General features: G+C 38.0%; 1 protein-coding gene across 1 annotated transcript in view; it reads left to right on the forward strand.

Annotated features, from left to right (window-relative positions):
• The window catches only part of znf385d (zinc finger protein 385D), a 97795-nt gene that overhangs the window by 45276 nt on the left and 38108 nt on the right, over window positions 1-14411 (forward strand). The window contains exon 3 of the mRNA XM_080895404.1: window positions 1775-1882. Coding sequence (XP_080751530.1) covers window positions 1775-1882 — 108 coding nt within the window. The remainder of the gene's footprint in view (window positions 1-1774; window positions 1883-14411) is intronic.

Here is a 14411-nt window from a genome sequence, read left to right on the forward strand (position 1 = left end):
CCACTAGGCATTCGTTGAGTCCCAGCAGAGACACAGTTTTTAGCCGGTCTTTTCCAGATTGTTGCTGCCAAGCTGCTGTAACGTTCCAGTCATTGCTGTCACCTGCACACAATTACTGCCCTTCCTGTTTTAGTCCTTTTCAAGTTGTTTGTCTGACTCCTGCTGCCTGCCCATGGCTGACGTGGGTGAAGATCAAAATGTCAGTAATCATTGTCAGTATAGACCAATAAGAGGTAAAACTTTTTAAAGATGACCAAAGATTTGAATTTTTTAAAAAAGACAACTGCCTGGTTCCACTTTGTGGCACCGCTGTTCGTCTTTTTCTTTTTTTTCTAATCACAATAAAAAATGCATCAAGCTTCTTTTTCTACCTCTGCACACAAATACTTTTAAAGTAATGCTTCAGTTCAGCTGAACAGCTTCCACAGAAAGCGACAGTATAACATCACTGTGCCCACCTTCTGCAGCACAATTGTCGAGGTGTGTTAGTTAATCCTCCCACGCGGAGCCGGCACCTTTCCACTTTCCCCAGCCAAGTGGTGCCTATTCAGACTTTTTCATGAGAGAGGCAGATGTGTTTGTTCATTCCCCAAAGCTCTGTCAGCACACAGAGGGAGGCACACACACACCAAACAGACAAGCAACACGAAGCTGTGCAAGTTCTAAAGTGCAGTCGGTGTGCAGCTGAAGGGCATTTGCTCATATTTGTGGGGTTTGGGCACTGGTATTCTGTCTTCTGTCAAATGAACAAAGAATTGATCGTGCTAACAGTTATTATCTGTGCACAGCTTGATATCACTTATGCGTACACAATAAAGAATTGCAGTTCACAATAAAGCAGCTGCATTTCCAATATCCAGAGAGTAACACACACTGCTTTGTTTTTACAGTGCTTTTGGGGTTTAATGAGTTGAGCTGAAAGTGAAAGAGCAATTTGCTTTTTTCTGGTCTCTTTCACATGTGTATGGTACATGGAAAGTAGAGAAAGCAGCAGCAATGTTGGAAGCTGGAGCCTATCCCAGCTGTCGTAGGGCACGAGGCAGGATATACCCTGGACAGGTCGCAAATCTACTGTGAACATGTTTATTTCTGGTGTTAGCTCCTTTATTCTCAAGCGATCACCTCAGCAGGTAGTTCCACATTTGATTTGGCAGATTTTTTTTAACAGATGTTCTTCCTGAGGCAGCACTAAAGGTATTTGTGTCTCTTCCCAGAATCAAACCTGGGACCCTTTGATTGTTAGGCAAATGTGTTAACCACTACACAGCCACTGTGTTTATTTTTGCTGTTAAGTTCTGCATGTTATGGTCGTCTACAGAGATTGGCTTGAATTTGGAGCCAAGCTCAAGTGGCCATTCAACAACAGTATATTATCTGAGATTTGGTAGGCATAGGAAAGATCTCGCTCACCTTCTAGCAAGTTAAATTTAATGTGCTTTCAGGTGAGAACATGCTGTTAAAAATAGTATAAAAAAAGCCACAGGTGTCCTGTAACTGTTCCCTTGAGGGAGTTTGCCAAAAGCCATTACTGTAAGATTAGTAAAGAGTGGTGGCGTATGCCTAAAGTAAGCAAATAGACCATTAATTCAGTTTTAATGTTTGAGCCAGAAATCACCTGTTGAAGGGAAAGATGGATGTCTGGCTTTCTAGAAAGCCCCAGGCAGCCTGTTTTCTTTTCACAGTCAAGCGAGCGAGCGGAATGAAGCTGATTTACAGGTCGGCTTTAGCACCGTTTTAATTATCCTCTCTCTGTGTGTCTTTCTCCATCCTCCAGATGGACCCGGTGCAGAAAGCCGTCCTCCATCACACCCTCGGACTCCCTCCCACCGCCAAGAGGAAGCACGTCTCCTGCAGCGTTTGCCAACTGAGGTTCAACTCACAGGTGAGGAAGTTTTCTTCTGAAGAGGAAAGAAAGTTCAAAAGTCACAAGTACTCCTGCAAGAGATGAACACTGAAAAGAAAAAGAAAGACATGAGAAAAATGGCATCACATCACAACCTGCACAGGAGAAAGTTTAAAACTCTTCCTGCCCTGCTGTCAGCCATACTGTCTTAATGCTCTGTTGAAGTTGAAGGTATTCTATTGCACACGGTAACACATACTGTCACTGTGGCTAAAGGGTAAGATTAAAGGGTAACATAGAAGTTTTAAAGAGAAAAGGTGGAATTTTCTTCATTCACTGCGTGGGGACAGTCAAAGAGCGATTTAGCAGTGCATTAAATGTGTGTGCATGTCGTGCTCTGTTAGGGTTTGGTTTTAGCTGTGAACAAGACAAAAGGATGATATAAAAAATATCTTTGTGATGTAAATGAATGAAACAGGACATAATGACAGGAACTCTGCATTCTAATAACCTTACGAGCCACTGCGTACTTATTATTAAATCATTATAGACTGCATATAAAAAGATGGCCTTGATCTTAGGGTCTGAAAAGTGAAGTCAGTGTGGGTGGGTGGGCCTACAACCTGCTTTCTTTTAAATGCTCTTCAGTGGGGAACCGCTGGGTTAGCAAGCTGCATAAACTGCATGGGTCCAATGCAGTACAAGAGGTCATCTCACCAATCCGAATCAGAATAGTTTATCAATACCTGAGGAAATTATGTGGTCACAGTTGCTCCATGACAGTAAGAACAGAAACTAATGGAACTATAATAAATAATAAAATATATTATAAAGATACAAAATTTTATAAAACATGTCTAATAGATACAAATAGCTCTAATTATGATTATCCCAGTATATTGCTCAATGTAAATATATATGGCTGACACTGAGATGCACCTCATATCATACTCTACTTTCTCATTTTCTCTGTAGTAGAAAATACAAGCTTTTTGTATGGTGGGTACTGCACAGCAGCCAATATTAATTGCATCAATAGGACGAACATGGTGGAAAGGTCCATGTCAGTGAGTCCAGTTAGTGTAGATGAGACTTACCAGGTGGCGACAACTGCCCATCACTGCCCTAACCAGGCTGTAAATATTTCAGTTGCATTTTAACATACAGCTCTATGGTGTCTTCTGAAGTCATCCCCGAGTGGCACCAAGAGGAACTGCTTTTTTTTCTGCTTCCATGTTTCTTCATTTTTCAGCCCTGGAGGTTTCATCTTGGTTTGCAGATGGAGCCCAGATTGTCTATGATAAACTGACTCTTAATTAATGCCTACCAGGATGAGTTTAGAGTTGCAAGTATTATTTTTTTCTACAACATGGCATTTATTTTGTAAATCATAGTCCAGTGTTACCAGATGGGTGCCTTTGATTTTTCTGAGCCGGGCTTTAATTCTGCAAAAAAAACCAGAAAAAAGCTCCATCTACACCACGTCGTTGCTTTACAAACAGCCTGCATCAGTGCATCATCTTTGGCTCTATGGAGAGCATGAATTTAAAGGGTTTATGGAATATTTCTAAATCTCATAGAATAGTGTGTGATTTTTGCCCTATATCAGCTGAAATAGGGTGTACCGCCCACAACAACAACAGTTAGATAAGAAAAAGAAAATGTAACCTATAATTTTTATAAAGTATATTCATATTCAAAATCGACACACTCGAGTCAGAGCCACCTGACACTCTTCTGGATCATGTTTGACCTACAGTTCAGCAGCTAAAACTGCAGCTGACTTCCTGTGATTAAATCCTGATAATAATTCCTGTCAGGCTTGTCTCCTGTGTGGGGAAAACTTGCTGGAATCCACGGCACACCTGGTGGAGGAAATGTCCTCTTCACACCCCAGGAGAGTCTCCATTTATCCACTGAAAAACACAATTAAAAGCCTCACTACCTTGTTGTGAGAGAGGTGAGAAATAGTGAGGAAGAGAAGGAGAGAAAACAATTTGTGTACCAAACAAAAAAGAAAAAAGCATAGAGCTCACCTATGAAACAGAACATGTACAGATAAAACTGTCATGGATATTCGCAGTAGACATGCCTTAAATATCAGTGCTCTCATCAATAAAATGGGTGCAAACATCAGTCTCAACGCTTGATTTAAATATTCTCCTCCCTACATTTTCCACAAGATCATTGCAAAAATGATCTCTCACCTCAGACACACAACCTTGTCACTGTGGGTTTTTTGTAAATACCGACCATTTCTTTTTTACACCAAAACCCAGTTTGTACTGGGGTAACATGTTTGTAAGTCTGGCCCATAGACTGCACATAGATCTAAAAAGTGAATGCAACATTAAAGGGCAACACTTGATTATTGCCTCAAGAACATTTCCTAATGAGTTCATGATCGCTATCATAAGTTGAAACCTTATTTAACAGAGAATTGTGTTCATTTTATGGACAGATTTTGGTTATGAGACTAGGCTGGCGTTTCTTCATGCATTTCTCTTCCCATCATTCTCGCACGAGTCAATCTTGGTTTGAGAAGCGTGCCGCTCTTTTTAGCGTTTTCTGACAGTTTAATCTCCTTGCTCTTGAGTGCAACCACTGGCTTTCACCTTGTTGTAAACTCTCTGTGATTACACTGATGAAGACATCTTTTAATTGTAGACATCGACAATGATAACTCGACCTGCTTGAAAGTGTTCTAGAAAGGATTTTGTGATTATTCAGAGTTGTTGTTTTCTGCAGGCTTCTGATGTTGCTGAACTGGATTGTTGTGGCCGGGTTGCTGAGCAGGACGGTGCATTCCTTCTTTTTACAATGTACCAGATTGTTGATTTGGTTATTTTGAAAGTTTTTGCTGACTCTCTGATAGTTTATTTTGGTTTTTCAGCACAGTTATGGCGTCCTTCACTCACATCAACATATCTTTAGAACTCATAGAAATAAGCTTTTTACTTTTGAGCCTATGAAACAGTTAATTCAATACTTTTGATAAAACTCTTGTATTAAAGTTTAAAATCGGCACTTTAATCATATCTTGAGTATTTTGTGTGGTGGTGTACAGAGGGAAAATTACAAAAATTGCATTAATATCTAATTATGGATCTAACTATATACGGCTACAGTGGTGGTAATGGTTTCTAACTGTTTTCTGTTTTTGGATCTTAATAACATCTTTATTATGGCCAGTCACAGTAAAGTTGTTTTAAAGTGAAATAAAAGAGCTTTAATGGACAGAGGATGAAGTAATGTACATGATTTAAAGTGATTCATGCAAAGTTTTTGTGGTCCAAAAAATATCAACACAAAATTAGAAACATGGATAGGAACAACCCTTTTTAAAACGGGTAATCATTAAATTTGTGTTTCCACATCATCTGGAGAGATTGGATACAAAACGTAAGTGTCTCGACACGTTGAGGAGTTTCAGAATGCCGTGTAGCTCTCTTTCGCTCTGCAAAGCTCATAACAGCTTCAGTATGATAGGATTTCTTGTCCTTATATTTGTCATCATCACACTGAGTTTCAGTAATATATATCATATGTTCCAAACCGAATGTAGATTATATGTGCTCGCTCTAATATGCTGTAATGAAATGCATGGCAATGCTATTAGCTCGCTAAATTTAAATGACGGACAGGCAGATGGGTTTCATTTCTTCCTGCACCTGATTTCCATACCATTTTCAAAGTAATCAAAAAATTTAAAAGGAAAATCACGGCTCCTGCTGCACGCCGTTAAATCAGCTGTATCCCCAAATAGCAGTGTGGTGGCTCCATGATTAAATGAGTAATCAATTCTTTTCAAACACTGAATGGGTAGGTGATTACTCAGAATGAGATTATTATGTTTTACATGGGGAAATCTGCCTTAGTATATATTTACTATCCATCAGCTGCTAATTTAAAGCTTCATTAGAGAAATAGAGCCTGTGTTCAGCTGTCAGTGGACAGGTAGCACTGTGAGAGAGAGAGGGGGTTGAAAATGAACTCAGGAGCTGTTTTCTTCTATTTTATTCAAGGATACAACAGGGAATTGTTTTAATTTGCTCCAGTGATCGTTTATCATAAATGTGAGATGATGCAGGGAGAGAAGCTCGACCTGTCCTTCATACTCAATACTGAAACATTCTGAGGACAGAAGACAGTCGAGTTAAAAACCAGTTAATGGCCTGAGATCTTAAAAAGAAAAAAACCTTCTCAGCTTTAATGGATTTTAAGATCTTTCTGCTTTACTTTGCAGTCATGTTTATGAGTTAGGGTCATAAACATGCCTCAAGTCTGCAATTTGTTAAGAGCGAGTGATTCACCAGATAGTCTCATCTGCTCCATCACAAGAAGCACTTTATTTCCAGTTTACATCGACTGCATTTCAAATAAGTCCTTCATTTATTTACCTTGACTTTTGTTTTTGTGGATTTTATCCAGTTAACGTTTTAGCCCTTTTACAAGCTAATAGGTTTTCTTTCTCAATATTCTTTCTTGAAACACAAAGGAACAAATGTACACGTCACAGTAAGCGTGTCAGGAGAGGCTGAGACCAAAATGATCATGAGTGACATTAGTTAGTGTTTTGTGTGTGTGATACAGAGAGAGCAAGCAAGAAAGAATGTGAGCCAAACACACACAGAGAAGCTGCTGATTATTAATTCACATGATGATGGTGTTTACATAAGCAGAAAAAAATTCCACTGAAAATTGCTTTGCCAACCTGTGCAGGATTTTAGTGCCAAGTGCAAAGGGAGGGAACAAAGGGGTGGGAGGTTTAATCAAATAAGGTAATGAAGAGAGAATCGCTGGTATTTTAGTATTTGTTGTCCACTGCTGCTTAATGAAAACCGCTCTCCTTTACTTCATTAAATTCCTGCAGCCATCTGAAGAACACGTTGATAAGTCTGCAGCCTCTGGCCTGAGAAGTGTCATGCCAAAGTGCAGTAACATTACACATGATGATCTTCCACGTTGTTTACCTTTTTCAGTGATGTGCAAATGATGATGTGCAGGCTGTTACAGAACAGCTACACGCACACGCACACCCCTGTTCTCACATCTATAAATCCTGCTATTTGCACTAAGGAGAAATAAACACTTTATGTATGTCACGACCTTGTTTTACTACACAGTGCACGAATGCTGTTGTGTGCACAGTACAATTTACTTTCTTGTTTTGATTAATTTGTTCCATTTAGGTTACCCAAATCTGTCTGACCACACGACAAATGTTATTTGTCAAGCTCTGAGGATGGCCTGTTTTAATAATTATTAGGTTCTTGTCTCGCTCATTGCCTGCCTGCCTTGCAACCAGGGCTGACTTTTTTGTGTTTGGGAGCTCAGATAAAAGCAGGAGTCACTGAGGAACAGACCTACATAGAAACCAGAGTAAATTCACTTATTGGGCCCCAACATCATATGAATTGATGATCTGAGAACTTTTATGTCTCAACGGTCAAATAAAAACATTGAGCAACATTTGAATAAGGGTGGGTGTTTTTTTTAATGAGAGCTTCACGTATGTAATACGAAAGATACATCAAGCTTGCCTCCTTGAAGCCTTAAAAAAATGAGAGACAAGGAAATCAAGCAGTCCACCTGCTTGTAGGCAATTTTAAATCACCAGTTAACCACATGCATGTCTTTGGACTGTGGGAGGAAGCCAGAGTACCCACAGAGACACAGGGAGAACATGCAAACTCCACACAGACAGGCCCCAGGCAGGATTCAAACCCCGAACCCTGTTGCTGTGAACCGTGACTTTGTCAGTACTCTGCTGTGTTCTGTGCTGCTGTCCTCACCTCCAGCTTTCCACATGATGGAAACCACAATCTTCTTAAAGTGGTCCTGACTGAAGTAAAGGTTGTGAATGATTTATTTGACTGGACAAGGAATCCTTTCTTTAACCTGGTGAAGGCCTTGGTGAGGGGAAAAAACATTTTTGGACATTCATTCACGCATCCACTGATTTATTTTCTTAACAGTGTATCTATCTCAGGGTTCTGGGGGGTTGTTGTCTGGACAGGTTGCCAATATATAACCTAGGAAACAAGCACAAAGACATAACCTGCAAGAAAGGTGTGTGCTGATGTGTGTTCATGTATATCCATATTCCATAAAATCAGTACATGGAAAAAAAAAGGCTAGGAAATGCTGATGAGCCCATTGTTTCCTAGTGTTTATGTCCTAAAGCATAATTAAATAGTCACGCTGTGGAGGTCACTCTTATTTTCCACTTCTGGAGCTATTTTCTCTCCGTTTTTCACAGACAACACAGTGATTCTGTGTTGCCTACTTTTAAGTAAACAGAAGATTGTTTTTCGACCCTGATCTCGTATACAGAATACAGCTTTCACAATTCTAAAGAACAAACCTGATGTTTTATCGTGTTATTACTTCACTACTTTTCCCAGGTTTATGAGGCATACTGAAAATGATTTTTAACTGATAATGTGTCAGTTGGATGCAGAAAATTAAGCATCACCACTGGACTCTATCCAAAAATATGCTGTTCCCAAATCAAGTGCATTTTCATTCTTTAAATCTGTGAGTGGCACTGATTGGGATTTTTTACTCAGCACTGGCTGTTCCAATTCCCCAATAAGTCTATTTGGGTTTGTGCTTTTGGTATTTTATAACAGAGGGTTAAGAAGGATGCTCTCTCTGTTGTTCTGTCTGCACTGCGTGTTGTATGGTCAGCCTGTGTCGCCCATCATCTGTCACTTTCAGAAAACAACACTCCAACATTCACACCCACTCCATGCCATCAATGTCCAGCTGTGATGATGAGTCAGGCTTTGTATTTGTGTTTTGATCTTAGCGTTTTTCTTTGTAACCCGAAGCAACACTATAAATGCATTCATTAAGAGGCTGTCTGAAAATGTGTGATATCCCAGGGTTTAAAAAATTATGGCATCTTCTTTTTCTTTCTGAGTATGAAGGACAAGGCTTTTCAGTCCACCCTGTGTAGCTACTGTTTTCTTCAAAATTCATACTGACAAACCCTGGCGTTGATGTTATTATTATGACAAGTTAACATGTCGGTCTCATGTTGGAATAAACACTGTGGTCTCTTTAGGTGCAACACAACAGTAATAATATTTCCATAAGCAGTTCGGCAGGAGATGAGATTGAATTGCCCTCTCTCAGATTGATGTAAAGCTGCAGCTGTGCTAGCTCTAATAAATGCAGACAAAGACAACTCTACAGTTTGGACTGTTTTTTATTTGACATTGTATCATGCACGTGCACAACAAAAATAATATTGGTGAAAAGATGTGAGTGAACTGGTAGATTTTTTTTTTTTTTTTAAATATCACGTTAGTGAATAAAAATAATATTCCCATCATAGCAGAAGAAGACAAAAACAGGAAATCTGGAACACCTACTTATTGCTTTTACTTTTTTTTTTTTGCAAGTTATTGCAAATCCACCAAAACCCTTTGCACAGCTTATGAATTAAAACTCAGCTTAATGTTCCTTGTGCTCATGATGACAATTAATTAAGGCTTTAATGGCAAAACAAGTTTTAAAAAACTATCAGTAACGCAGCCTCTGAGCTATCAGTGACATTTTAATTCACTGCTCTGGCAACATGAATTGTCACCACTTTAATAGTGTTTTCATCATTATTGTGTTATTAGTTGTATCGGCATTATTTTGTGGAAAAGAGAAATAATTTCCTCTCCGGAGACCTTGCTTAATAATCTCAAGCCTGTTCTTTTTTCCCCCTTCCATATTTTTCTGTAATTTGAATAACAAGCAGCGATAATGCCTGAAAAAATACTATTACGTGGCTTCAGGAAAAAGGAAAGCAATTATAATTTACCAAAATGAAGACCCAAATGCAGACTACTTAACAAAAAGTGAGCTTTAATACAAAGCCTACTGAACTTATAGAAAGTCAGAGAGAACAAACTCCAGAAGGCTGATAAAAAAACAAATGAAATATAATTGGAAATAGTGAGGTGGAAAACAGAATGGCGACTAAAAGCGGAGCACAGAATCTTGAATTCTTTTAGCTAATTATATACACTTAATATTTGTCATTTAAACCCAGATTAGTTTGCTTTATCATATTTATTTTGGTTTCTGACTAGTTGTTACCTGACTCAGATATTTTTGCAACATTGTATTATTTACTGACATACATCATTCTACTTCTTAAAGCTACGTGTTATATTTTTGTTGTGTTTATTTTTTTAAATGCTGTAACAAAAGAATTTCCCAAGTCAGTGATAAGTAAAGTATATCTTACTTTATTTGAAGACTTTCAGTCTAGATTTAAAGCTCATCATAGAACAAAAACAACACTAATAATGAAATAATGATCTTCTTGTGGTCACTGACAGTGGGCTCATCTCTCTGCTTTTCCTCATAGACCTTAATGCAGCATTCGATAGTGCTATTCACAACATTTTCCTACAGAGACTAAATGACGCAGTATTAAAGGAAACACGTTGCACTATTTTGAGTCATATCCATCTGACTAGTTCAAGGGACTCCCCCTTGAATACAGATGTTATTCTTGGAGTTCCACACGGTTCCGTGTTGGGACCAATATTTTTTTTTTCCTTCTCTTAGGGATGCATGAAAAAAGACAGTTTTTACATTTCCATTGCTTTGCACATGATACCCAGTTCTATTTATCAGTGACGCCAGATGACAGAGATCAGTTAGTTAAACTACTATCAGGCATGTATTAAAGAGAGAAGGATAAGCAGTACTTCAGTGCTTATACTATTTTGTCCTAAAACCCTCAGAAAGGTGTCCAACCACATGCTTACTCCGGATGGCATTACTTTGGCATTGCACAGCAACACTATGAGGAATCTTAAAGTTATTTTTGACCAGCATATTCTTTTCGGTGGTTACATTAAACAAATAAAGATGCATTCTTTCATCTGTAAAACATTCCTAAATTTAGAAACATTCTTCTTCAGAATGATGTTGAAAAACAATTTCATGTATTTGTTACTTCTTTGGTAGATTATTATAATTCCTTCTTATCTGGCTGTTTTAAACAATCTCTGAAAACACTGCAGCAAAAGTACTAGAACTAGGGGGGCTTAGTTAGTACCAGAGGTCTTTAATATTGAAACCAGAATTTAATTTAAAATCCTTCTTCTCACATACAAAATCCTGACTCATCAGACCCATCATATCTGCAAGAACTGAGAGTATGATATTATCCCAATAGAGCATTTTATTCTTATCCCATCTGGCCTAAGGTAAAAATTAATTTCATGATAATTCTAAAGGCCAGTAATACAACAGCAGACAGAGAAGGCAATGAAGAAACCGCCTTGATAAGAAGGAGATTTTGTTACAGCAGCATAATGTTCACAGTTCAGCTGCTGATTTAACAGTCTGCCAGTGAAAATTTAAAACCTGTCAACAAGTTATGGCATTAAATAGAAAGCGGACCTTTAATTAATATTTAAGGATTAGATTTGTGCCACTCATCAGTTATGCTGATTGTTTTTGTAAGCAAAGTGCTAAAGGAGGTAAGAAAGAAACCATTAAAGCACCTTTTCCTAGTACTTAGCTCATTTAAGCAGTTCTTTTTAAGACTGTCATTCAGTTTAGGTCACATCACTCAGTTAAAAACCTTCCACAACAAATTCGACTTGACTGCACCCACTGACAGAAACAGGCAGAGAAAAAGGACATCAGAAACACAAAGCAAGACCCACCTGTGGAACAGGTGAACACCTGTTTTCATCAAACAATAGCTGACTTACTTTGGCTTCAAGTGGTTTTATACAATGCGTCATAAAATACTTCAACTTTACGTTTCAGTACTTTATCAATACTTTCAGTCGATTCCTTATTCACAAAGTTCGCCACAGCGAACCCATTTGAGATTTTTCCCCCAAAGTCCTTTCTGACACAACACGAAAGGGATGTGTGTCTCCTCCCTGGGGTTGTGTTAATCCCTATCAGGAGTAAAGAATCTCTCAAACCAAAAAAAGCAAAACAAAAAAACAAAAAAACAACCCCAGAACCCCCACCGTGACTCTGATTTTTGGCTCCTGGGCTGGTGTGGAGTGATTCAAGAGAATCATTGCCTGCTGGCTCTGTTCTTCCTGGACCTGCTCTTAGTGTTCTTCATGGTGTTGGCTGCAGCACCATTGGGAGTGAAATCAAGAACGGCAGCTGCCCAGGATTTGGTGAGGAAACACATGAAGCAGCTTCTTCCGCTTAGCAAACAAATGAAGAAGCTTCAGGAGTTGTTCTAAGAGTTGGGAAGAAAAAAGGGATTTGTTTTGGATTGCTTGTTGGACATCTTGATTGGGACAACTCAACTCTTTATTAAGGCACGCTCAGCATCTGCACAGTTTTGGACAGTTTCTTCACGTATGTCATATATAATGACTGGAAAGAGACTCCCTCATATATATATTAATAATCCTGGGTGTCATTGTTTTTCATTGATCTTGCTTTGCCTGATTAAGACCAGTAATAACAGCCACATTTTGTTCATCATGAGGGCCGAGGTTGACATGAGTTGGTGTCTAAGGAAAAAGTCATTATTTTAGTCTTAAAAAACAGCTTCATAGTTACAAGCTACAATAGTGAAACACAATTTACTGATGTATTAGAATAATTTATTAACATAAACCTATTTTTTATTACAAAAATAAAAGTTTAACTTCAGTAGTTAAAGTTACTGATGACCTGTACATGTAGTACAGTAAATAATACATAAGAATGTCATACAGATATTTTACTTTGGATTAAACATTTATTCACAAATCAGTTTAATCTTTAAAAATTTATGACCCTACCCTACAGCAACAGGAACCATCGAGTTGGATTTAACTTTATTGAGGGAAATCTAATAATAACTCAACAGCAACCAGGTGTTGGCTGCAGGCTGGTACCAGATGAAAATGTGTTTTAAGAATGTGTTTATTTTCATTTGGTTTTGACGTAAGTCGCAACACATTTGAGTCACACTATGAATCAGACTTGGGAGCGGCTTCTTGCTGTGAGACATGCCCTTGCTCCCCATCAGACTGAGGCCCGCACACTGGCTGTTATGGGTTAAAACAGCGACTGGTGCTTCTTTGTTGTGACTTGGAGTCATTTACTGGGGTCTTAACTCATCCACAGGACTGTGAATGGGTGGGTTTCTGGTTGCATGCACTGTGTAAGAGACTCAGCTCTTTTCAAAATAAGAACTTAAAATCCCCTAAAACAACATCACTACAAACTTTCTGAGTTCCATAGCGTGCACCGTCATGATACTACTGGCTAGAAAGGTTCGTATACACACTGTGCAAATCATAAAGATTTATGGCAGGCTAAAAATGGTGTATAAACTTAATACTACACATAAAAGTGGTAGATGGTTCCATCTCCATTAAAAAAGAAATCTACATATGAAAAAAATACAATGAATAGATTTACTCTCCATTGCATCAGTTTTGGGCTTTGGAGATAATTTTATTTGAATATTACATTAATCATTAATGTTGGATTGTGAACTTTCCCCTGAATTTAAAGTTTCATCTGCTCTGAATAACCAAAAACAGCTTTTCTGTTTATGGAAGAAATGGGTCAGTCTTATTTAAATGATATTAAATTAATTGAATTGTGAAGTCAAAACCAACTAATCTTCTTCAGCGAGACAGTGGCCAGTATAAGGATTCTGGTTATTTTCCTTTGAATTTCCCAACTTCTGTACAAATGTTTAATTGAATCAGCTGAACTTTTTAAATGTCCCATACATGACTGAAAAACTGCAGTAGCTGAAATAACAGTTACTTCACAAGATTTATTTAAAATTGCTTTAAATGCATAGACATACAGATAATCAAAGTAGAATTAATATAACACAAAAAGGGAATGAAAAGAACATTTATAGTATCTTTGAGATGTAGGTTATGTTTTTGTCTGTTTTCCTCACAAAGGGGAATTTTAAAACTGTTCTAAAGTTTCTAAAATATTATCAACTGGTTTCTTATTTAGGCTACAAATCTAGTAGCCGCAGAGAGCATTAACATTTATCTTAAATCACATTTCTGGTCACCTGGACCGACATTTTAGACTGCACTAACAAATAAAGGAGATAATTGGGCCTTTAGAGTTTAGACGCACCATTTAAAGTTAAATGGGAATTTTACAGTGGAGTAAAAATGAAACTGGAAATGAAACTAATTTGAGGTCTGAGAATAAACCAAAACTAAATAAAATTAAGATCTTTTATACAAATACAATGCGATGGCTTTTCAGTTAGCTATTGAATTAGCTATTCAAGCTGCCCTTAATAGGGTCAACAAGAAGAGTACTTTCTAAATATACATATTTAGAAAAGAAAAACGTGTGTAATGTGTAAACACTGGTTAAAGTAGTTGTACTGTGATGTGTCTTTGTGTTTTGACCCTTTACTGCTGTGGTTTTTCCATGAATATGGTTGCACACCTTTCACAGAAAAGTTCTCGTCATAACTTTTCCCATCGTGACTCTGAACCTTATTCAGGCTCTATGTAGACAAAACAATCAGGCAACATGCCAGCCTAATGTCACGGCAAAACAAAGCTTAGAGTTTCCATTTTATTTTGCCAGC

This window comes from Rhamphochromis sp. 'chilingali', assembly GCF_963969265.1.
Source record: "Rhamphochromis sp. 'chilingali' genome assembly, chromosome: 11".
Taxonomy (NCBI): Eukaryota; Metazoa; Chordata; class Actinopteri; order Cichliformes; family Cichlidae; genus Rhamphochromis; species Rhamphochromis sp. 'chilingali'.